Here is a 26,212-nt window from a genome sequence, read left to right as displayed (position 1 = left end):
CCTCGCCCAAATTACGGGACCATAAATAACGCCGGTGGGGGAGCCGCGGCGGCGTAATGACAAAATCGATTCGGATGGGACCACTGCTCGGTGACGCATTGGCCTGGCGCACTTCCGAGGGGAAGCCTCTGGAGAGAAGAAGTAGAGGGGTTCGAGGGAGAGGAGGCAAGTTGAGGGGGGGGGAGGGGGAGGGGGGACGAGTGAACGTTCGACGTGCGCAAAAGACCACGATGTCGCCGCAACCCGAAAACTGCGTGGGGACCCTGGTGCTCCATGTGCACTATATATACGATGCTGCGGCCGGCCGCGTTTTACACGGCCTTCCGCGATCACTTATTATACCGGAATTACGCCACGAGCGCGTGAGCGAACGATCGAACCTACGGAGACCCACCACGATGCGATATTTTTTTTTATTATTATTATCGTTATTAGCTGTACTTAAGAAGACGTTGGTAGCCCGTTATCGGGCGGCACCGGCTACATGCATGTACTGCTCTAATTCCCCGGCGACATGATGATTGTGCGCAAAACGATGACTGTAATAAAAAGCAACGATTAGAAAGAGAGAGAAAGAATTGGCAGTTTCGCCCGAATGGCGAAGCATGCATTGACTGCGATGACATCGTTTAGCGCGCTGCGTTTGCTTGACCTTCTCGGAATGTGTTCTAACTATAGTATACGCGGGTCCGACTAACGCGGATCGCCAGATACGCGATGGCGCGGAAATTTATGGTATCCCTTTAACAGCTTTAACACGCCGTGTGTATAGGGTCTGTAATGACATCGCACAGGCGCCACTACGCTGCCCGTAAAGAGCCGCACCAGTAAAAATTACATCACTTTGAGATTTCAGCACCTAACAAAGAAACTCGAGAACAAGTTATAAGGACCACACAAAGAGCGATGGAAAGAAAAATGTTAGGCCTAACGTTAAGAGACAGGAAGAGAGTGGCGTGTATCAGAGAGCAAACGGGGATAGCCGATATTCTAGTTGACATTAAGAGGAAAAAATGGAGCTGGGCAGGCCATGTAATGCGTAGGATGGATAACCGGTGAACCGTTAGAGTTACAGAATGAATACCAATAGAAGGGAAGCGCAGTCGAGGACGGCAGAAAACTAGGTGGGGGTGATGAAGTTAGGAAATTTGCAGGCGCAAGTTGGGATCGGCTAGCGCAAGACAGGGGTAATTGGAGATCGCAGAGATAGGCCTTCGTCCTGCAGTGGACATAAATACAGGCTGATGATGATGATGATTGTGCTGCACATTTATAATAGTTAATAGTCTGACAAGATTTAAGATACAAAACGTGTGCACTGTGAATGTTTTGTCTCATGAAATTTGCTTGTGGGCTGCCATACTCAAAATTCTGAGGAAATATTTAGTCAAGAACGTAAGACCTGGTGTGAGTATAACGTTAGCGGTTGAATAGCCTAGCAATATAACCCAGTATGTACGGCATATACGCGGAACCCCACGGCGACGGCGAACATTCGCTTGGCATGTCCATATAAGTGTTATCGCAATAAAAGAAATACAGTGACTTAATATTTCTGAATATCACGCATACAAAACAAATATAATTGCCAGTTCACGAAACAATACATGTTCCTGGACAGGTGTACACGAGGTGCCGCGTGAATGCCACACCCTTCCGAGCACAACATTGGCGAACACGGACCAAAGATCCACGGAAACACAGTAAAATAAAAACACAAGCAAACGCGGAATCAAGAATATGCATGCCCCCGATTCTGGACGAACAAGTTCTCCTTCAAATTGTTTCTTGCATTTTTTTTTCTCCGTCATTATTTTTTAATGACTTACAAAAACTACCTCGAATATCGGCAAGCGCCAGTACAGTATAAATAGCCCATATATTATACAGTATACGTATACAGTATAAAGTACACGAACCTGTCGAAGCTTGCGGCACTTCATCGGGTATATATTCGGCCGCGAAGCCATGCAAAACAAGCTGTAATCTGACGCTTCTGATACCGTCGGAAAGGGCAATGCTCGAATGATGACGGTTGCTCGCAGTACTGCGAGAAGTTTCGAGCGCAGTTTGGGCGGACGGATCTTTATCGTCTATATATACTAAGCGGTTCGCTTATAACCCTCTGTAAGTGGCCCCAGGAAAAAAAAAAAAGAAGAAAGCATAAAAAAAGAAGAAGAGTAGAGAAAAGAAACATGCAAGCGATGTGTAGTAGAATGAATCGTTGCCCCTGTGCAACGCGAATCCTTGCGCTCATAATTGATGTTTCGTACCGCTGATAAACCATCGTCGCTACAGATGAGATAAATAATAAGGTGCTGTTAGTCATGTGCCCATTTGCCGCCGTATTTTTTTCCCTGTGGTCATATTATAAATCCGCGTAATGGGAACGCTATACAACGTTATATATACGCGGCCAGAGTGTATCGTCTTTGCTATCTACATAAGAATATATGGTGAGCATTGAGTCTTGATACGCGTAGTCTATAGTATTACATTTTAATACTTGAGATCAATGTTACGCGTATAAATCCTTCAGACACCACAGGAATCGCGGATATATGTTCCATTCTATTTCCCTCTCTCGCTCGCTCTCTCTTTAGAAGGGACAGTGCAGAGACAACTTTACATGTATTAGCCAATTACCTTTACAACACGTGTGTGCGCACGCACGCACGCACGCACGCACGCACGCACACACACACTCACACACACACACAAAAATGCCGCTCTTGCCGTGGAATTAAGCGTGACAAACCAGAAAAAAATGCTAAAAGGACTGCTGGCGACGCGGCCTTGAAATTTTCGCACCAGCATGCTGTGACGTCATTGAGTTTGACCGCATCTGTTGGGGGCTAGCTAACTTTCTTTAAACCCTAAATTATATTCTGAAGAAAGCAAGACTCAACTTAGCAAGTTTAAAAAGTAGTAACAACTTTATTTATCCTTTTTAAAAGGAAAAGGGCAGTGCGGTAGAGGGTTAGAAGCAATGCTTTATTGATGGTTCGGATGCTTGTTTTGAGCTTGTTCTTTATTGAAACGTACGCACTGTTCGCTTCACTTTGCTGAGCGCTAGTAGCCATTACGGGGGCATGAGCCATTGCCTACGGGGGTATGAGCCATTGTCTTAGGGGGTATGATCCATTGCATTCGTCTTAGGTGACGGACGGACCGGTTTCCTCGTCGGGTGGGTATGGAAATGCTTACGCATATAAAAATTGCGCAGATCCAAGGCACACCTTGGGATCTTTGTGAAGCGAAGCATTCGCGAAGTGGTTGCTCAATTAAATGCTATATAAACTTAGGCCATTTCATTCCAGCGTCGTTGGCGTATAATGCGAACTGGCACGCGCGCCTGGTATGAGCTCTCGCGCTCTGGTGTGTAGCCCAATGTGACACACGCGGTGCGAACGTTGGCATGATAGAAGTATACACGTGCGCTTGTGGCTAATTTCTACCTGGATGTGTGTGCGTACCGTATACTATATGATTGGGGACCTGTCAATGTAGAGAACAAAAAAAATGTTTCCTATGTACCGCCACAGTGGTGACACCAGACCACGTATACGACTACCTCCCTTCTGGCCTGACCATCGGGACATCTGGTTTATTAAATTATGGGGTTTTACGTGCCAAAACCAGTTCTGATTATGAGGCACGCCGTAGTGGGGGACTCCGGAAATTTTGACCACCTGGGGTTCTTTAACGTGCACCTAAATCTAAGTACACGGGTGTTTTCGCATTTCGCCCCCATCGAAATGCGGCCGCCGTGGCCGGGATTCGATCCCGCGACCTCGTGCTCAGCAGCCCAACACCATAGCCACTGAGCAACCGCGGCGGGTTGGTTTATTCAAGTATATATAGAAGCCCTTTTTTCAAGTCGCCAACAACACATTACAACAGGTATGGGTACGGCCACTTGCTCGGTCAGCGCCCTACAGCCCAATGACCTTAATTGTCTTTCGAAGTGTTGCGATATCGGCGCCACCCGGCGGCGGACGCCATATACGACACGCCGAAGAAAGCAATTTCCTTCAGCGCACGGTGGAAACGCCGCTTCCAACGTTTCCTTCTACCGCCACAACACATTAACCTTTATTTTTCTCTCATTTACTAATACACCTATGAGGATGAACGAAAATTGAGTTTTCAAAGAATACTTTACCGGGCTAAACTGATTTCGTGCTTCTATAGATAGTGTCCCATTAAACTACACGCGACAGCAGCTAAAAGCTCGAAAACACGTCGTTTACTGTGTCCGCCCGTCATTTCGTCGTGGTGAGGTCACGCCCTCGCATACTCAGCTTGGCCCTTACCATAAGGCGAAGTAAAAACAAAAATGATGCAGATTGGAACGGTATGTATATGCAATGAAATCTCGTTGACACGATTCTGCATAATACGTTTTTCGGGATAATACGTTTTATTTTCCGGTTCTCCTGAAGATCGCATGAACCAGATTCAACGGTATAATATATATATATATATATATATATATATATATCCAGCGAGGAAACGATGAACGCCAAACCCTAGGGAAGAGGCGAGGAAGGCTTAGCTTTAAAACTTCGCTTTAAAACAAAACATGCCAAGAGGAATCAAGCATATATAGACTAACGCTTACCCTTAAAAATTATAAATATGAAATTCAATAGCTTTTCTAAAAATATAACAAAGGCTACAGAAGCTAAGTAAGCAATCGATGGAATGATAACAATGAATTCTCTATGAGATACGCTCTTCGGCAGCATCTCATTGCACCTCAAAAACGCGTTTTATAATGAACAGGCTGTGTTGTATAGCCAAGCTCCATTATATACGCGTGTGATGTAGTTTTTCTTTTTTTCGATTCAGTCTTAGATTTTGCGTTCTTTTTTTTCTTTTATGGGTTTCGGAGCCACAGAATACGTGTGTGCCGATTTGCATATCCGCTTAATTCTTTCAGGATCCCGTATCGAGTATAATCTCCATACATCGCAGTGCGAAGACCTGATTTCGTAAGCTCTCTGTGCACTGTTGGTGTACGCAAACGCGAGTGTCTTTATAGTACTTCGATTGCGGCGCAGCTTCGCCGAAGGAGTGGTGCAGGAAAACCTTCGCTCAAAGGCGAGTAAAGTTGCGAAAGTAGAACTTTACCAATCACCTCTACAGGGGGTCCACATTATACTGATCGGACGAGCCGTGGAGTGATAACATACACACACAAGCCGTCGTGCGAGACACACAATTGTTGCGTGAGTGGCGAACATCTATATACGTTCGGTGTATCTTCTTCACTTTTCGAAGGCCCGTGTGCTCCATTTCCATCGCGGTCGGCATAATATAAGAAACCATTTCTCGCAATCGCGCGGAATAAGCCGCTCGCGTGAGCGTCTTCTTCAATCGCGACTAATCCTTTAATTTATTCGCGACATCCAGCTATAGCACTGCGGGGCGATTAAGAAAGAAACATTTAAAACGGCAAACACACACAGCCGGCCTCACTCCGTCACCGTTGTTTCCCGCGAAGCGCATGCATGCAGCTCTCCCGGATCGCGGACGGGTCAATAAGTTCAGAACCGGATCTGACTTAACTTAAACATCTCGACTTCTTTCATTATCGCGCACATATATATGTAATGCTGGCGCCCCGAACCGACGTCGTTATAAGGCACGCTCACGTCGAAGACTATTATAACCGCCGGGTTAGCGAATGAACACGTCTCTAAGAGAACTGCGCGATGTATATGGAAGGATGATATAGAATACAAAGGATAAGGGGGTGCTACGGACAGCACACACAGATATCTATACGGTCACGTGTATAGTGGTACTTGCTTGGAAGCTCCATATGGGGACAACACGCATGATTCTCTTCGCGCACGCCATTTGTATATGCGGGAACGGGAATGGACGCACATATGCGACCGATGCACACGCGTATACACAAAACCACGCCACGTCAGACACGCATGGTTCTGGGTTTAACAACCTCGCCAAGACACGCGCGGTATGCGACGCGCGTATTTAGAGCGCCAACTCGCACACACACATATAATATAGCTTTGTGCGCCATATACCATTCACCACACTCGTATAATCCGCATAACTAATCGGCGCCGGCGGTCCTGACGTGCGAGCGCGTATAGAAAGGGGATCGCCTTTCAGAGATCGAGCCACATAACCGCGCGCTCTTCAGACGCGGCGCGCGCAGCGCTTCATTTCACGGAGTTCTCGGAACCCATTAGGGCGCATCGCGTCCCTCTCCTGCATGCATGGTGCCCGTCATAAATGCGTGCGTGTGTGGATCGTGTATTTATACTATAGTGCTCACTGGATCGCGCTGTCTGTCTTGGAAGACGCAGTCCGCTTGCATGCATACCTCCACCTCCCGCGTCGTCTTCATTTCCGTGAATCCATGACCCTTATCTTTTATTGTTTTCTTCTTTTAATCCGTGCTCACTGCAGTGTGAATCGCTGTATTGCTGCTATAGTGCGTGGCATGTATACAAACGCCCCGACATTTGTTCGCCTAAGCGATTCAGTTTCTTTCTGTTTGATTTGGTATATAGCTATAAAGCAGGTGGCCGATGCAGACTGCATGGTCAACGGCACGGCCTGAGGGTCTATTATATGATAACACAGCCTGTATTCTCAACACTACAACAGTTCCTATAACATGAGAAGGAACCCGAAGTAGTTGCTTAGTGGCTATGGTGTCGAGGTCGCGGGATCGAATCCCGGCCACGGCGGCCGCATTTCGATGGGGGAAATGCAAGAACACCCGTGTACTTAGATTTAGGTGCACGTTAAAGCAAACCCAGGTTGTCGAAATTATTCCGGAGTACCCCACTACAGCGCTGCCTCATAATGAGATCGTGGTTTTGGCACGTAAAACCCCACAATTTCATTTTTTTTTTCTTTAACATGAGAAGGGAACCGCTATATTACGCGATAAGAGGACGGCGATATATGATAGCGGAGGAACCTGCATATGACAAACATATGACAAACAGCACCTAGGTGGGCAGAGTGATGAGCGTATAGTGCCTGTATAGGGCACCAGTGCACATATCGACATCGGTCACCCTTCGAAAGCGCATGCGTAGACGAATTGGTTGTGGATATCTTCGCCCAACGGCGCATCCACAACGCACATGAACGGGACGACCCAGAGCATCTAGAACGCCGTGAAGGTGAAAGGCTCGTTTTTGGTATGACGTAAAAAAATAATAAAGTTAGAAGATCGTTGCCATACTCTTACTTTCATTATTACGAAGTTCCAGCTATAAGTGGAACACTTTTTGTGAATATTTTCCACTTACCTAAAAGGAAAGTTTTTCAGCAGGAAATTGTGAAATGTGTGGAGCGACGTTCCGTGGCATCAGATTCCATTTTTTTGTCTGTTTTGTTTTTTTTCTTTTTAAATGGTAAAATTTTTGGAATCATGTGCCATCATGTTAAGTATGCGGGACGGTGTCCTGCATACCTAAACATTGTTTTAGGCAGAGGTGTGTGAAGCAGTGTTCCGAATAATAAGTACAGGTATGTGGAACATTGTTCCGGTTAACAGTGGCTACCACGGGAACACAGGTCTTCATATCTGCTGTTATATGTACTTAAAAAGTAAAAATTACGATATATAGAACACCGTTTCACATATTTTGATATTTTATACGGAACGCCGTTTCATTCACGTAAGTGGAAAACATTTGCAAAATTTTTTCCACTTATACCAGAAACCGAGCCCGGTTGAGAGTGTATTGTCGGCTTTGAGATGGGGCAGCAGAGGAGAGGTGCCAGCACCTATGCAGATATTTGTAAGATAGCGCGCTAGTAGCAAATTGCCTCAGAATTCTGCAGCGTGTATTCATATAATGAAAGGAATATCCAAGGAGGCCGAATGACGTCCCGTTGCAAGACGCGTGAAAATCCACTTAACCACGTTCACGAGATTCCGTGATGCAGGCCTTTTCGTTCGGAGAATAAATCGATTGTGCGTTCCTCTCTTTAACTGTTCTTTCCGACAACAAAGGTCGAAATGCAAGGTGCAATGACTAATATATAGCGGAAGAGAAGTAAACTCATGAAGGACATTAACATAAAATAAAATAAATACATAGAAACTGGAAGCATGTCACAAGAGAAGAAAAAGTAGAACTGTGAAGCTTTTTATCTATGTTGAGGCCCACAAAGACGGAAACAACAATTCACTTTGCCACTGCCTCTCAGTGCATCATCATCATGTTGAAGCTCCGCTTCGGAAACTTCGTTTGAATTGAAGTGCTTTGGTATCACTGTCCCTTGGGGCGTCGGCACCATATAGATTTTATCCTCAGGGATGTGGACAAAATATAAATGTGGATAAACGCACGGTGCAACTTCCCTCAAATTACAAAGCGTTTGCCATCATATTCCTACCTCCTTTACTAAGAGGACATTAAAGTTCTTTTTCCGTGTGAATGGTGCAGTAAGTCTACGTAATATTGCGTTTAAACATAAATATCCATTCCTCTGGCCTGACAGTTGAGTTACACGTAATTCTTTCGAACCCCAGTTCTATACACTTTCCAGTTATTCGCTTCATTTCTGTAGTTGTTATCTGTGCGTTTTCTGCAACCACCTCATTCCTGGCCCATACCCCATTGTGGATACATTGTCACGCTTAAGTATCATCATCTTCTTTTTCGTCATCGTCATTATCATCACCATCATCATCAAATTCTCTTGAAGAGCCTCCATCTGTCTTCGAAAGTTGGAGAACTGGCACTTGCTTTTCGTTGAGCACTTGTATACACAGTACAAGCCCAGTGTCATAAACTGATCCCGCTACACCACTGTCTCACGGTTGAATTAGACACCACTAATTATTTTTTTCCGGCGAGAACTGCGTAGCATTGTATGGCCGCACACCAGTTGTCCCGAAACAATAGTCCATCGAAACCGCCCTCCTCGCTCACGACTCCATGGTTGAAGGATCACCCGCGCCGGCACTTCAACCTTTCTATAAAGTCGACTTCTACGCTGCGCTTAACGAAGTTGTTTCCAGCCTCTGTACTTGAACCGTCACACGCCGACGACGAGCATTTAGGCGACCACTCTATCACCGGGCTCCATTAAAGTAAATTAAGTAAACCTAGAATTAACCGGTCCTTTCCTACGTGGGTTCTCACCGTATACACCCAGCGTTCATGTTTTGTTGTCACAACATAACCCCCGGCCAACGTCTAAATTTGAAGACGCACTGGCACGACCTTCGCGACTTTTCATACAGGCTTGCGTCAAATGAAGGTTCTATATAGACCTCGAGAGTTCACTAGAAAAATCATTGCAAGACTCAGAGCGCCCTAAGTATTTGTTATATAATAGCTTTTCTGTACGAATCAGTTTCGCTTTCGTTTCCTGGGGGGTAGGTGAGTCATGAAGTCATTGAGGCAGAATGTGGCCACGTGGGAAAAAAACATACATGCTGACGTTTTGCCACTCGCTCCGGCTCGCTTCCACGTCTCCTACAATACTACACACTAAGGGAAATTGCACTCTTTAGGGTCTTTTCTCGTGCCTGTAACTCACTCCCTTACAGCCGTAGGGAAGTGTGTTCAAGTGAATTAATACAACCATTTGAAAGAGTGATTTTTTAATTAATGCACCATTTTCCCTAATGTATTTAGCCAAAATGCACATACGTTTTATTTTTACAGCAATATCGTTTATTCTATGCCTTTCGGACGTCCTCTGAAGTGTTTCCCAGACGTTTCAAGAAAATAAAGCGATGAAACAAAAGAAACAAAATCCACCCAGACTGAATTCGAACTGAGGACCTACAGATTGCAAGAGTTACATAGCTCTGGACCACTTCGCTTATTTCTTTTGTCACGCGGTATTCATTACAATCATTGCAATTTTGTGTGTACAGGAACTATTTAAAATATTATGAGCCCCAGATAGTCATAACCAATTACAGGACAACGAGCCGTACGTCCAAAGGAAGCGTCATACAAAGCAACAGCTTCCATCACAACAAAAACTAGAAAGGAGAAGTTGTACACCTAATCAAATGCGTATGGTGACATAAAAACAGGGAATAATACAGCAGCTTGAGAGTGCAGCAGCGCCTCTAGCTGCTCTGATAACCTGAAGCCAAGTTCTTTAGGGCTTCAATTTATCTATATAACTCAGCGCCAAGGCGAAGCACTTTAAGCAATTAATCTAGGGGTGTTCTGCCAACGAATGCACACATCTTCAAAATTTTTCAGAAAATGTAAGAGTACTAAAAAGGCGTTTCAACAACAAATACACCCTAGAGGGTGTAATTTTTTCTGAGTGTTGCATATACTCGTTGGATATAGCCCGACGTATACCAGCATAACAAACTGAAGCGACTGTCAAAACGTGTCGATGTTTTGCTCTCATGTGACCACCTTCAGTGTCATGACGCTTTCACCTCCTGGGAAACAATACCGAAACTGGCACGAAGAAACGTTATCATATATAGGGCGTCCCAGCTAACGGTGTTCGGTGATCTGAAGTTTGACGACCGAACACCGTAGGTTTTATAATTGTATCTTGCACTGTGTTTTTTTTTTCAACTTTTTTTTTGTTGAACATTTTGGCTATCGTTAGCTGGGACACACGGTATATTAAATTATATAGCGCCCTCTGAGCGTTCATATAATACAAGAACTGCACCTTCATATAATGGAAGAAATAAAAAATCAATAATGTCATGTTAGCATTCCGCTAAAGTTGATTTAATGCTCTACCGTATATATATGCAGGTCTAACAAGTTTCAATCATCCGGACAATCGCAGCATTCTATGAAAAAAAGATCCAAGAAAGTACACTATATATACAGTGATTCGCCGCAAAATGGGTACCTCCTAACGCACTGTCCTAAGATAGTTTTCATGTGACGTCACGGAGGCAGCTCCCACCATTCTAGTACCTAAAAATTGTGGCTACGATGACATCAGTGCACCGTATTATCACGCGCACACTGTTTTACTTTTTGACGGCGACTGTTTTTCACAGGTTTATCACTGTTATCACTTCGACGTTCGACGCAAGACGCGCCTGTCGTGCTCTCATGCTGTCATGTTTCTTGATTACGCCGCTTCTCGACCTGCTGGTACCTAAAGATGGCGTCCGCGATGACGTATGTGCAAACTATCTTATAAGGTTTCGAGCCTCCCTACATGTACGTGACCTGAAGTCCGAGTATACGGTTATAACCCGCTTCGAGCCTATCACAGCAACTGACCACGATTATATATATATATATATATATATATATAATGCATCATGGTCAGTTGCTGTGATAGGCTCGAATATAGAAGCGCCCACTGAACCACTTTATATCAACGATGTTTGGAGACTTGGTACTCGGTCGTCGTTCCGATGTATGCGATGTCGCGTATGCATGTCGGATGCAGTGCGCGCGCCGCGGTTAGTAACCCTGTTACTGGAATTGAGACGCAACCCGACGCCGTGGTTCCGCGTGAAACGCGCGGCCCATGGCGCGCGCTGCGGCGCTTCCTAGAATTGCAGCTGCCCTCCGCGTCGCGAGGCGTTAATTACGGGCGCTTGTCGGGAGGACAACAATGACCGCACTGTTCCCCTGCAAACTGCTAAGTGTGATTTATCTCGGCGACCGCGTCTACACATGCGTACATAGCGCCCTCTGTGTGTAAGTCATGCGTCCGACGCGGGTGCATTGCGTCTCAGACATTCCGCGAACGTAACAGTGTGTGTATACGTGAAAAAAAAATTTACACCGTCGCCCGGCATTTTGCGAGCTACTTGGCGGTACGTGCGAGAATCCTGCAATGCCAGCGATGACTTCAATGTGTCAGCGTTTGTGAACCACTTTATTGTTTAATTGCCTCATGCCACCCATGAAACGGACACTCTGCCAGAAGAGGAAGATTTGTTGATTAGTGTATTCTTAACACAACCGACAGAATAAAGTTCTCTACAAAGATTACTACACGGCTCCGTGTAATGACCTCGCTGACGAAGCCGCCCCATCTGCCCATCTGGAAGGCCGACCAGTTCCAATCCCCTTATCCAGAACCGACGCTGCAAGAAAGCTTCATATCGTGGCTAAAGCTATGACAAACAAATATTGGTTTTCTCCCAAGCTCTCGAAGTGTCATCTTCACAGACTTAACCCATCCTTAAAGCTACAAGTGCCATCAAAAGTTTCCCGCTCTGAGGCGACAGTATTGTGCCGCCTCAGGCTAAGGCCTACTCGTTCCGCATTGAAATGGGGGATGCGCCCATGTGCGACTCTTGTGGAACTATAGAAACGATTGAACACGTCTTATGTCTCTGTCCCCAGTACGACGTCGACCGTGAAGCTCTCCGGAAAGCACTGAACCGGCCGGACTCAAGACTATTTTCGGAAGTGAAGATCCTTCGACCATTATCTGTGCGCGTCTATGGCGCAGAAAGCCACGAAAGCATTGTTGCAGTACCTGAAGTCGACAGGTCTTGGTGACCTTGTGTAGATTTGGTGCGAGCCATCAAATGTGCGCGCAAATATGCTCTATCTCCTCTCTCTCTTTTAATCCCTAGATATCCCTTCCTCAGTTCAGGGTAGTAAACCGGACGTGCGTCTGATTAACCTCCCTGCCTTCCCTCTTTTAAATTTCTCTCTGTCTCTCCGTGGCGCTAGCGCCTATCTGCAGAATCTACGAGTAATGTGTTTACGCTAGCCTGGGAATGAAGGGTATATGCATGGATTTGCCTAATTAAGCTTTGTCTTTTTGGCTGCAGTCGACATTGTGAGTTTGCGGTGAAATGATCACTGTGGGAAACGATCTCACTTCTTCGCATTACGCGTGCGATGCTCTTACCAATTGAGCTACCACGGCGCCGTTTTCCCACCCACTGTCTGGGGTATTTACGTTTTACTATACTAGAACTAACCCTGGGAGTGTTAGCCAGCACCACCACTCACAAACCTTGGCGGCGGATGTGCAACATCTTTTCTGCCGAAGGCATCATGAGTACGTGATCTTTTTGGGGGGAGGTCAACAAACACACGCGTGCTACCTGAAGGCATCAATGTTGCCGGATTCGAGACTCTCGTTATGTAATGAACGAGAAAAAAGGGAACTGAGGTGCTCACATTCGGACCCGAGGGCCCGAATGCGAAGACGTGGGATCGTTCGATCCCCACTGCGGCAAGTTCCTTTTTCATCCACTTTCATTTCCATTAATCTAGAATTTCTTTAATTCAATTAGTAAGTACAAGTAATTTCCCATATGTTGTCCTTGGTGTCAATGTTGGCTTCTAATGATATATATATATATATATATATATATATATATATATATGTGTGTGTGTGTGTGTGTGTGTGTGTGTGTGTGTGTGTGTGTGATTAATAAAAATCGGTCCCCTCAGTTCTCTTTCTTCTTGTTGATAATGGAAGCAATTCGTTAGATTTTAAAAAAAAATGAATGTTAGCTTTATGAGCAGCTCATGAAGTTGTTAGCACGGCCATTTTCAACTTTTCCCATTTTGTGTCCTTCACATCGTCACACCTCAAAAATGCAACAATAGCGCGCCAGTATTGAATTCTAAGGTTGTCCGCGCGAGCGCTTCATGAAACGGCAACCACCTCGATGGGCTTACAGTTGACAAGTCCTTGGCTCAAGGCTTACCCTGACAAGCCACCACCCCGTCTATACAAAGGTGGCGCTCCTAGCAATCAAGAGGCCTTGCGTTTTCGTGGTGCATGTGTTCTGACAAAGAGGAAATCATGTGTAGCACCGCGGAATGCGAGCGGGTATAGCATGGCGAGTAGCGCGTTTTCTCTGTATACCTGACACTCGTCTCCTGGCTATGGGTCCGAACAATTCTTGTGTACTAAAGGCGATAGTCTTTCTTGGGCTATCTAAACGCGAAAATCTTGTTCTGTCTGTCTGTCTGTCTGTCTGTCTGTCTGTCACTCGATTCAACCGCCCGGCCAAAACCGATTCAACCGCCCGACCAAAACCAACCAAGCTACTAGCACTGGTGGCGCGGGGTCATATACGTCAACATTATACAGCGCAAAGAAAACCTCAGGCCTATTTGAGGCAAAATATATGTACATAACCGCTATCCGCAGCGTTCATTTAATTAGGAATACACACAGGACTGGTTTTTACGTTAGTAAATAAAAAATCAACGCGTTAGAAATGGTGCCGAAGAGACGCTACGAGTTAAAAACAACCCGACTGAAGCCACGGCTCTGTAGCCGGCTTTGAGCCAACGGTAATAAAACGTCCCAACAGATGGCGCGAGGGCAGGGCGAACGCAGTAAATTTGAATTGAATTGAGCAAAACCGCCATTGCATCCATCATGGGAGAAGTGAGAGGGGAGGAGTAGAGCGTGAGGGGTGGGAAGGGGGGATGAGAGGGTGTTACGTACCAGGGGCGCCAGAAGAATTCTTTCGACGTCATTCGCAGGGAAGGAAGCAGATATGCGGCCAATTTTTTGCTTGTACATGGTGTGCATACTCCTTCTTCCCCATCTATACTTGCGCTAAACGAACATTTTTCTTAGCAAGGAAACTGTTTCGTTTACGTTTTTTTTTTATCTTCAGGCCCCTTTGTTGCGCTTTGGCGTATGGCTTTTTCTGAAGATGCCATGCATTGCGGTGTCCGCAACGAAATGCATTGGCAAGTTCGAGGAACAAAAGCCATCCACGAGTATTTTAAGACTGTATACGTGTCCTCAAAATCGTCAAAATTGGAGTTTTCCGGATAAATCCGAATTCGCAAGAATTTTACCGGCGACTGTATATTTTTTTTAGTTTTTCGGATTCATCCGAAAACTCAGAAGCCTAACACAGATAAGCGACAGGACACCCAGCACTACTCTACACATCCAAGCATGAACTATACGTATGCCGGCACAGTATATAGCGATGCTGTGGGCGGCATTGTCAAGGCCTGGCACTGTCTGCAGAAATTAAAGCTAATTCGCCCGCGCATGTGAGATATGTCTTCCTACACTTAAGCAGGTGGTAAAGCTGCACACAAAAGTTAAGTGATAATAGTAAAGAAACAAAAAAAAAAAAGAAACTCACTTCGCTCACAGTATTCATGACAAGGTTTTTCACTCTACCCCACACGGACCAAATTTGTTTATAATCAAGAAAAACTGCCTTTCAGCGTCAACAGAAAGTAAATATACGATATCCAAAATAAAATAATTTCTCTAGTCTCTGTTCACATGTTCTTAAGTAAAAATAGAATTTTCCCATATTTGTTAACGTTTCTTTAGAGTAATTTCTTACAGTGCACGGAATTCTTTCATATCAAGTTACGGACAGCTAAAAATCTGCTTCATAATATCGTTTTTTTTTTCAAGTGATGTCACTTCACTATATAGTACGGATAAGATAGAATAAACTTATACCTTGTTCGTTTGCTTTAGGTATACAACTGTTCAAATATCAATATAAAATATTAGGTATTCAATAACTTCAATTCCTGCATCCACCATACCTCTTCGATGGCACACTGTAGACTTTTATTGCACTCATTTTCATTTCTTTCCGCAGTGCGGTCTTCCCCTCGCTCTGGAAGACCGCACTCCTCAGCTTACCTGACAGCACAACTCTGGGCCGTCCAGCGAGCCGAGAAAGCCGCTTCGAGACAAAGTCTCGGAACCGCGTCCACGGCGGGTGCCCAGACCCACTAAAGAGACGCCGGACTCGATTCTGATTGATTTGGAAATAAAGTTCACGTTCTTCTTCATTTATTTTTTAACTTAGCATTTTTTTCGCACTTCCTCAAAAGGCAAATAATCATCTCCCATTCTTGTTTCCAAATTTATAGAAAAATAATCCTTTCGTCGTTGCATAACGTCTGATATGTTATTACATTTATGGTTGACGCCTCTGCCACTGCATTCCAACTGTTTTCTGTTGCGTCCACATTTTCTCTCTCTCTCTCTCTCTCTAGCGATAACAAGTTCGGCCTTCGTATACGAGAATTTATAAGGCACTTTTTCAGCAGAACGAGAAGGCTTTTTTTTATCATGTATCATTTGTCTTATATACAAATAAGGACACGAAGTATAATGATGTGTTTCAACATAAAAATTGTTTACTTGCATATGAAAAGTTCTAAAGAAGGAAGCAAATGAAAACGCATAACCCCTTCCGTGATAATCACCGGTCATAGTTTTACTTTTCCACAGAACGAGTGCCTTAAGTAACGAAGTTAATAACCTTTACTGGCGACTCCTCTTGACATTCAGTAATAGAGCTCGTGCATAGCATACAGCATCCTCAGGTTCACCCCGTGAAGACATTTAAACAAAGTCTTGCAACGGTTAAGCGTCTATGTATATAGTTGACATCGGTTATTCATATAGAGTACATTATGCGATCACCTTTTATTCCCTTTACTCTTTTCTCCAGCACAGGGCAGCCAGCCAGTACACTTACACTGGCTAACCTCCCTGTCTTTCCCCTTTTCTTTTTTTTCCTCCTACATATTTATAGCAATTAACTTCTGTCGGAAGAAAGAATTTCGCAACATCGACGCGACTTAGCATCACATCAGGAGGCCGTGCAAGCGCCACTGCGCTTTTTGAGTTCGACCGGCCTGTGTGAAGGCCTGTGATTGGAACGCCTTTTCGGGTTCCTGTTCCTGTTTTCTTTTTTTCCCTCTCTTTCTCTTTGCCGTCTTTCCAACCCCTGTAAGCCCACCCAATGCAGGGTAGCAAACCGGAAATTCGCCTCTGGTTAACCTCCTTGCCTTGTCTCTCTCTCTCCGCCACATTACGTCAATCACTTCCCTCCCACGTGGCAGCCACACACACACACACATACACACATACACACACACGCACGCACACACATATATATATATATATATATATATATATATATATATATATATATATATATATATATATATATATATACTCGTCGTTAAAACTGTTCTGAAAGTTCCGTCCCCATGCCGCGCCGATATATCACGTGGTTAACTGCATAATCTTGCAGGATAAGCAAATGTACAAGTATACATAAGCTGTCAACTCGGTAATATGACGGAGACGTTCGAAGAGCTCGCTTCCGGCTTTTCACGTGCATGCACGAATGAACGGATGAGAATCCAGCGGGCGCGACACATGCAACATGTGCAGCATGCATGTGCACCTGCTACATACTGCAGCACATGTGCATCATATGTTGCAGTTACGTTGGAGTCATGGTTGTTGCGTGGTACACTGTGTTGATGCTGTAGCATTCAACACGCAGCTATATATATAGTATGCAACATGGCTCAGTAGTGTTGGCACTATACAAGCAACTATGAAGAATTAAAAGTAAGAGCAACAAAGATTAAAAAAATAAAAAATAAGAACATGACGACGAGTTCGACGCTCGGAAAACGACAAAAAGGATTAATAAAGAAGAAAGCGAGCCGAGTATATAACGCATTTGCACTGTACTTCGAAATTGTCTCCGAAGCAACATAAAAGTCTCCAAGCAACATAAAACACGCCCTCTTGTGAGTGTCTGCATGGGTGACGCCATGCTTGAATTTCTCAGCACTTTTATCTCGACGCAAAACTCCCGCCTCCTCAGTGCACGAAGCGGTTCAGTTCAGAAGCACATGCAACTTTAAGCTGTTTTCAATAAATTGATCGTTATAATGGTCCCTGGCTCTCTAGACATAAATCAATGATATTTAATCAGTAAACTTCGCTATAATGCGACATTCTTCCCCGTATTTACGCGTCGTCAACGAGCACGTGCGTAGTTATTTTGTTTGTGCACGTGTGTGCATGCATGGATGCGTACGTGCGTGCAAACAAAGAAAGCGAGATAAGACGGCTGTACACGCACAATTCTATTAAATAGACGACTCGAACACTCGTCCGCGTATATAGGTCAGTATATATACATATCAAAAGCGCTCGTGCACGTACGCAGCACAGCCACAATTGTGTAATGGGGTTTCACGGTTCCGCCTATATAGCTTCACATATCACTGTATGTACGCCTGTACACGTCATGACGGATGACAGCGCAAGAGAAATTTAAAAAAGTATCGATTCATGTTGGTCTCTGCAAATGACTGGTTCGCGACGGGCAATCGCTCTCGGTTTGCTGCGTTCTGACACTCTACATAGCTCAGTGACGTGTCGCTGTATTTCACAACGAGAACAGTAATATGATTGAACTGATCGATTACTGTGTCGATGTTTTCACTTTGTAATAAAAAGGCACGGTTTCGAATGTCTCGCTTGCCTGATATCTGCGGCCTTCGTACGCACGGCTTTCTAGGCGCACTCAAAGAAATGTGCGGTGCATGAAGCGAGTGCCCTATCATGGTTGTTTATTTAATAGATTGTAATGACGAATGAATGAAAACGAGCTTTGGTAAAACTGCTCTAAATTATATCTGTCGTCACTGGCCGTCACTGAGCACGACTGGAAACGGTTATTGCTATTGACCAGAATCTGCACTATACTTTTACATATATACGGCAGCCATCATTTTCCGGGCACTGGGGGAAAGAACGACTGCGATAACGCTAGGAGAGAGAGAGAGAGAGAGAGATATGAAGCTCTTTATTGATGCAGCAGAGAACTCTGCCGCCGTATACGTGTATATAGGCCCGATAAGCCAGTTCTTATGGCGTGCTTGCAGCCAGCGCTGGCTCGTCATCCATGGCTCTGTGCGCACGTAAAATATTCTAATCTTGTGCATACACAGTTTGCGGAAGCTATACTTTGTGCAAAAGTAAAATACTCGATTTTGAAAAGGTAGCGATCCATTTTCGCCATGCATGCTTTCACTATGCCGTTTCCAAGTTATCATCTGCGCCTGCGCAGTGCACCAAAGCTCGCACGACAGGAATATCGTTTTCTTGTTGGGTCGATGTAACCATATAGAGTTTCTATACAATTACTATAGGGGGAACTCTGCCGCTGCCATCATGGGAATTATGGGTAGGACATGGATTTGTCTGATCTTCGTGTTTAAGGCTTCAGAAGTTCTTGTGACTTCGTTTATTACGCGTTATCTGGGCCTAAATTGGCCTAAATTGCAAAGCGATGTATACTTTTTTTATTCAGAAGGTAATAGAACTCTGCAAGCACGTATAATCGGTGTTAATTGCAATGGTTCTGCTTGGCCATGCGCCCATGGCGAAATGGTTTCAATACCGGGCTTCTGTGCTATAGATGGAGGTCCTGTGTTCGAATCCTGCCGTCGGACAATTTTGATAATCTTTGTTTAATCATTTATAAGGCAGTATACTTTCTTAAAAATGATCACTTTGCTAAGCCACGAAGCCATTTAAAACCAGAAGGACGAAGTTTGGGCAAGTCCATGTACACTACCCAATCATTCCCATCCTGGCTCAACTGCCCTGTTTGCAGCGTCCGTATAGACTCTATAGCGGACGTAGCTCTATGGATGTAACGGCAGCAGCGTAAGTGTAGAGCTATACGCTAAAACTGCTCTGTGCTAATAGTTTTCGAATACTTGACATTTATGTCCAGTTCTATATCTATACATGTACAGCAAGCGTCAAAGCCCGGCTGAGAAATAAGAGTCACACTTTGCTCTTAATCAGATGATTCGTGTTCCAGAAGACAAGTGCGAAAAGTACGACGACAGCTGGACGTCCGCCGACACCTCATTTGAAGGAACGATACGGGACAGCGGAGTGGGGTTGAGGAAGAAGAAAAATCATGGGCATTGAACAAGAACACGTGTGTGCAGATATGTCGGATGCCTGTGCCACGTTCTTCGTCAGTGAAGTTGAATGATGACCATGTCAAAAGGTTAAAATATCGCGAATGGCCAGCCACCGAGCTGTAGGTGAATCTTTATATTTGATGCGTGCAGACTAGCTGCACTTGCGTACAAATGTCCCTATGCCATGCTTCTCAATACAGAGCGAGAGATAAACATGCTTTAATGATATGCTGGAGATGTTAGCCTGGCTGTTCGCCTGACGTGCTACTCCAGGTGCTGGGTGATGAATAGAGCTAACATTCTAAACCTGTTGGAGTTGCTTTCGATCGATTGATTCATATAACAGCGAACGACAGAGCAAAGCGCATGTTTACAATGGGACATGTGCTCATCACGCCGCTTATATGTACAACGTGTTATCCGTGAATACGTATATTACGTCTACGCGCGGTGTTGCCCCATCCTTGCTGTTCAGCAGAGTTGAAACGTGCGACCAACGCAAGCTCCTATTTTAATTTCGCAGAATTCAGATAGTTTTTTCTTGGTCATATATATAAATAAATTGATTAGCAGAACGCGTACCCTGTCACGGAAATTCTAAAACCATGCTCAAACTTTGGCTGAAACTTTGGTAAAAGCTCTACGTGTCTCTATTGCAGCGTTAATTAACGCATAACATATATACAATCTGTGATTGGTTCAAGTTAGCACCGAAGTGCTCGTCATTGTTTTTCAACATTTCCTGCGTCTCTATACTCATTTATATTAGCTCGTATTACAAACAGAGATTGCTGAAAGGTCAACGACAAAATTTGCCAACGAGCTAAATGTAATCAAATAAGTAAGTAAATTACATGAAAATATGTTCACGCGAGCCATGCTCCTGCATGATATCTGCGACACAACGCGCGGTAGCTAAATACGTTCTGCGAGTCACGTCTCTAAAAGAGTAATCTGCAGAACGTGACGTCACAATCTTCGTTCCTGCCTTGCAAAGTTACGTATACCTTGATCGTCAATTTCAAAATACGACCATGTTAGAAGCAGCGAAAGCGTCGATTGCGCCATCACAACTGGAACGCATGAATTTTTTTTTTTTGTCTTGTCGTTTTAATATTATGATTACTGAAATCTATGCTTTGTTTACACTGTCAAATTCTGGTGTTTCACTTGCCCAAACCCTGACGTAATATGGGGCACGCCGTACCATAGGGGGACTCCGGACTATATAGTTTTGTCGGGTTCTATATGTAACGTTTACTTAAATCGAAGTACACAAACGTTCTTGCATTTCAGGCCAATCGAAATGCGGCCGATATCGAACCCCCGACCTCGAGCTCAGCAGCACAACGACATAGCCACCGCGAAGGCGGGTTTTATTTACACTTTCTCGACTGACCTGTAAGATGGCGAAATGGTTTACAGCGACTGATAAATGTTTCGAAACCACCGGTATACTATATAAAGTCAACAATGATAAAGCCTGGCATATTGAAGCGAATGATGTGACAAGTGTCGATCAAGGGAGAGGATTACAGGAAGATTTATAATTGAAGTGATAGAACGACGGTCGATCTATAGAGTTGTCGCAATATATAGAGCCAATAGCGTTTGGACAAGGGGACCCATGTCTGCAGTAGTCGCCCTGACGAAAACACGTCCCCTTTCGAAGCGTTGCCCCCAGCCACATCCCTTATTTGTCCATTGTTGATACTGACAAGTAATATATAGTGAGCTAACTACGTATACATGAAAAACCACAGCTTGTTTGCATGTATATAATATATATATCTATATATATATAGTGTGTGGTGGTGTGTGTGTGTGTGTGTGTGTGCGTATGTGGCAGACGCGCAGAGCTTAATTGTGACAAAGGAGCGATACATGGTCCATGTCCTTGTTGGCCTATAGGTTGATTTCCATAACAGGATCAGATTCAAAATTCCTCCCACCCTCCAAAACACACACACACACACACACACACACACACACACAACACACACACACACACACACACACACACACACACACACACACACACACACATATATATATATATATATAATATATATATATATATATATATATATATATATATATATATGCCTAGAGAAAGTTTAGCCAGCGGATAATGGCGCTCATATACAGTTTTCAGCTGACGTCACGTAAGCAAGCTTCTCATCCGTGCTATCCAAACGTGGCTGCCACGATGACGTCAGTGCATCGTATTATCACGCGTACATTGTTCTGCTTTTTGAACGTGAGTGTCTTTCGCCGGATTATCACTGTTATGGATTTGTCACTGGGCGCAAGACGCACCTTTCGTGCTATCACGTTTATTAATTGCTTACGGAGCTTCTTTATACGTGATAGTATATACCCCAAGAAGGCTGACCATCTACAAGAGTAAATATATACTGGTGCAAATATACTTTGCAGTGCTTGCTATATAACTTGAAGCAAAATCACAAGCTGCAGGGAATAATGAAGCTTGAGGTTTCTCTCAAGTAGTTTCCTGCCTATAGTATACATACAAAATATAGAAGAAATTCACCCAGCGAGCTGTGCCGTACCATTTTAGTTTTTTTTTTTTTTTTATTAGGACGTTATCGAGAAGAGGGGGGGGGGGGGGGTGGAGGGACGTTGGTGCCGTAGATGCAAGAGAATATAAACGTGCAGAGATAATCATTCCGTATACAGAACCTTGCATCATTATATCAAACGCGTTGCTTGATACAAAGGCATACATAGCCTGCGTGCAGAACCGATTAAGCGAACGACAAAATGAACAGAGTTTGGCGCGTGTTTTATACGACATTAATGTGGGTCGCCCATTCGACTGCTCTGCACTGCGTCATCAAATGCATTTCTAACGATCTCCAGCAGCTCTAGAGGCCTTCGCGAGAACCGTTTGCACGTTAAGCACTGGCGAACGTTTCTCTTAAACCTCGCCAGTATATGACATTGAGCCCTTTACGGGTGATGATGTTATAGGACAGCGCTATGACGGCTTGTGTCTCTAATAGCCGTAATTTAGAGAACACGTGGTCCCCGATCCATGCATATCGGTCCGATATAAATCTGCCGACGGACCGCACCCGCCATCTCCGACAGTTCTCCTCGAAGTATCGCGTTTGCAGTACGCACTTCCACGCAGACATGCCCCGACAAAACTTAGTGCTTTTGGCCGCTTTAAACTACACGGCCACCGCACTAGAGTCTGTCTGCAGACCTAAAGCGCAGTCACGCCATGCATTCTACTATACTTCGGATTTGATTACAACGACGAGCGCGTGTACTATATCGACGCAACCCTTCGGCCTCCCTCAAGTGTAATCGCGACAAGTATAACACTATATACGCACCTTCCGGACTTGGTGACGACCATCTCGGTGCCGCTGGCGTAGAACTTCTCCCACAGTTCCATTCCTTCGAGGGTCACCTTGGGGTCGTCGCGCACGCCGTCGTCTTCGGGTTCGACGGGTCTCAACAGCGGAGGCCTGAACTGCACCGTGAGCATCTCCTCGGGCGTCATCGCGGCACCCGGTACCCTGGGCATAGCCAGTCCCGGAGGAGGCGCCAGGCCCGAGGCCGCCAGCGCCGCGGCGGTACTCAACCCGTGGCTCAGACCGGGACCGAGTCCCGGAAACAGGTGATGCGGAGGAGGTGGCACGGGAGGCGGATGGAGGTCCAGCCGAGAAGCACTCCAGAGGAAGGAAGGGCGCCGTGGTCGACGCCGTTGCCGGCTGGCTCAGAATGGAGTGCATGCTGAAGTCCGTGGTTCTCGACGCGGGCGCAGCCGACGACGACCCCGGCGCGGCCGGCGCTCCCGGAGGAGCGGGACCGCCGGGCAGGAAGAAGGGATGGAACGCCATGGCGCTCTGGCACGATAGGTCCGAGTGCTCGAAGCGCATATCCTCGGCGCTGCTGCGAGGCCACGGCGGCCCCAGGGCTAGGTGGCCCCTCGGCTAGAGGATGTAGTACACACGTCACCCGCACGCCGCGACGGTGCTTCACGGCGGATCCCGAGGATCCGCGTCTTAGGCGCGGCGGCGCGTCGGACGCCGGGACGTCCTCGTCTCGCGACGATGCGAGGCAACCACGCCGTACAAGCACCTCGATACACTAGCAAGCAGCAACACGAGGAGGGTAGGAGGTCGGCCGACCGGCCGGCGGCGAGCCGCCGCCGTCTCCGGCTGGAGGCGGTGCTGCCGCTCGCCTCGCCTTCCCTTGCCGTGATGGCGGAACCCGAGCACACTGCCGAGCGTGTAGGTCGCACTACTATACCGGGACAGGCGCGATCTCAAGCACGTCGCAGAGTTCGATCGCCCAGTTTCGCACGGCACCACCACGACGAAGCACACTCGGAATGACTGCTCTTGTCGCAGATGATGGCGCGCGGTCGCGTAGTACAGCTGTGGACGCCGGTGGTCCCGTCTCCGAGCTTGTCGTCATCGTCGTCGCCGCACCGGGGTTTTGTTGTGTAATGCAGAAAGAGCGAGCATTCTCGACGACGGTGGTTGCTCTCTGGGGCCGTTGGCTAATCCCTCCGCCAGTGAGGTCGTTTCTTCCTGAACAAGCCGGCCGATCGAACACGAGGGCACTGGTAGTGAGTGGTCCAGCTGTTGTTGTCTACCACTGGCAGTAGAAGCCGATGGAATTGGCGGTTGAGGTAACGGGTGTGGGGAGGAGAAGGGGGGTGCAGAAAGCAGGGAGGATAGTGGGAGGGGGGGGGGGGGGAAGGTCGCTGCCCGTGGTATCTTATCGCGCCTCGCGGAGGTGACGAGAGTTCGGTAAACAAGTTGTCACGGCCTGGGCGGCGGTGGCTGGCTGTGCTCCGCAGCGGCGCGGCTCAGTCGCGGAGCGGGAGGGACCAGGCGGGGGAGGAGGCCCAGACGAGGGGGTCCCGCGCGCCGAGACCCCGTTCATTGGCGGGGAGCGAAAACGCGAGGCCTACGCTGTCCGCACCACCCCTCCCCTCGTGATCCGCCCTGCGGGAGAGCCGCCACAAGCCGTCGTCGCCGGCCCCACACAGGCTGGCGCGCGCGCCGCCGGCATGAATGGTGTGTGGCCTACGGCCGACGAAAACGGGACCCCCCCCCTCCGAAAAGACGCCGGGCTGGAGCGCCTGGCGCCATCTGTCGGTCGATCTGGTAACTCGTATCTTCACGCCGCCAGGCGCTGGCTGTTCCCCCTAGGGCACTTGTTAGACGCGCGTCTAACCAGAAACTCGCTTTCATCGGCATAACGCAGCACTCGGTTTTGGAGTTCTGGAGAAGGTATTGGCAAACTAGGTCTAAACAAATGTTCCACGGCTCTGAAGATCTACGCTCAGACGGACGGGAACAACGCTCCAGTTCCATCAACTGTGTAGACGTTGCTGGCCAGTTATGTGTAGCATTGTCAAGGATACCTTATATGTATAACCCAATACACAGGACAAAGAGCAAGACGGAACAACGCGAGCGCTAGCTTGTAACAAAATATATCGCATTTTATCCATAAGCAAGTCGTTTCAATACTGCATTACTGGCTTATTCTTTAAGGTTATTATTAATGAACAGTCCTCTGAATTTATTAGTAAGGACTTACTGTGAAATACTAATATTTAAAGGTGGGCGAATGTCAAGTTGTCGAATACTAATCGAATACGGGTAGTAAGTATGGAATCGAATAGTCTAACGCAGACGCATAAATTTACAACAGCAATATTTATTTAGGTACAACTAGCAACCACACTTGTACTGACTAGGGGGAAAAGAAAAAAAGACAGCTAACTATCAGGGACAATTAGGATCACTTTTAAACACAACATTGCCATTAAAAAAAGCTGCACGAATACCCCCTCAATATCCTTAGAGCCTTTCTGTAAACAAGATTTCCAAGAATGATTTGCTGCTGTACGACTAGCTGGTTTCCAAGAAAGCTAAATAAATGGTTGCCGAAAAAGATCAGAAGTTGTGGAACAAGAAAAGACAAGTTGCTGGAGGACTTGTACGCCGTAGACAAATGTAATAGGGCCCGTTGCACGAAAACATCCCTTTGTTGGAGCGTAGCAAATAAAACTGGTACATGACTTGGCATGCCAAAAATGCTAAAGAATACAAAAAAAAAAAAATACAGGTTGCCATGTAGGCATTCGCAATGAAACAGAAAACAAAGATTGAATGACGCAATTAGTTTCTGCATTCCTTCGAAAACATTAGTTTGTGTTTCACTTTTAATAATTTGCGATACTTTGTTTAGCACCCGGTGAACAGTAACCATACTTCGACGAAATATTTTTGTGAAATATTTGGTTAGTTTCAATATTCTAAAAAAAAAACCGTATAGTTCGTTTTCGAATACAAATACGAATAGTTAGAATATTCGATGCGTATTCGAAAGTTCAAATATTCGCCGACATCTACTTATAACATTCGGTTTGTATTCAACATAAATTTATTATTACCACACGGGTATAACAACAACGGTATGAAATACTGTGCCATTTGCTGCTATATAATTCT

General features: G+C 45.8%; 1 protein-coding gene across 1 annotated transcript in view; it reads right to left on the bottom strand.

Annotated features, from left to right (window-relative positions):
- The window catches only part of LOC119445901 (optomotor-blind protein-like), a 139,452-nt gene extending 115,135 nt beyond the window's left edge, over positions 1-24,317 (bottom strand). Inside the window, 2 exon segments of the mRNA XM_037710198.2 lie at positions 23,069-23,391; positions 23,393-24,317. Of these exon segments, the coding sequence (XP_037566126.1) occupies positions 23,069-23,391; positions 23,393-23,617 (548 nt within the window). The 5' untranslated portion in view covers positions 23,618-24,317.
- Positions 24,318-26,212: the final 1,895 nt, after the last annotated feature.

This window comes from Dermacentor silvarum, chromosome 3, assembly GCF_013339745.2.
Source record: "Dermacentor silvarum isolate Dsil-2018 chromosome 3, BIME_Dsil_1.4, whole genome shotgun sequence".
In the NCBI taxonomy this organism is placed as follows: Eukaryota; Metazoa; Arthropoda; class Arachnida; order Ixodida; family Ixodidae; genus Dermacentor; species Dermacentor silvarum.
Note: the sequence above shows the minus strand (reverse complement) of the source record. Positions and strands in the feature narration are given on the sequence as shown.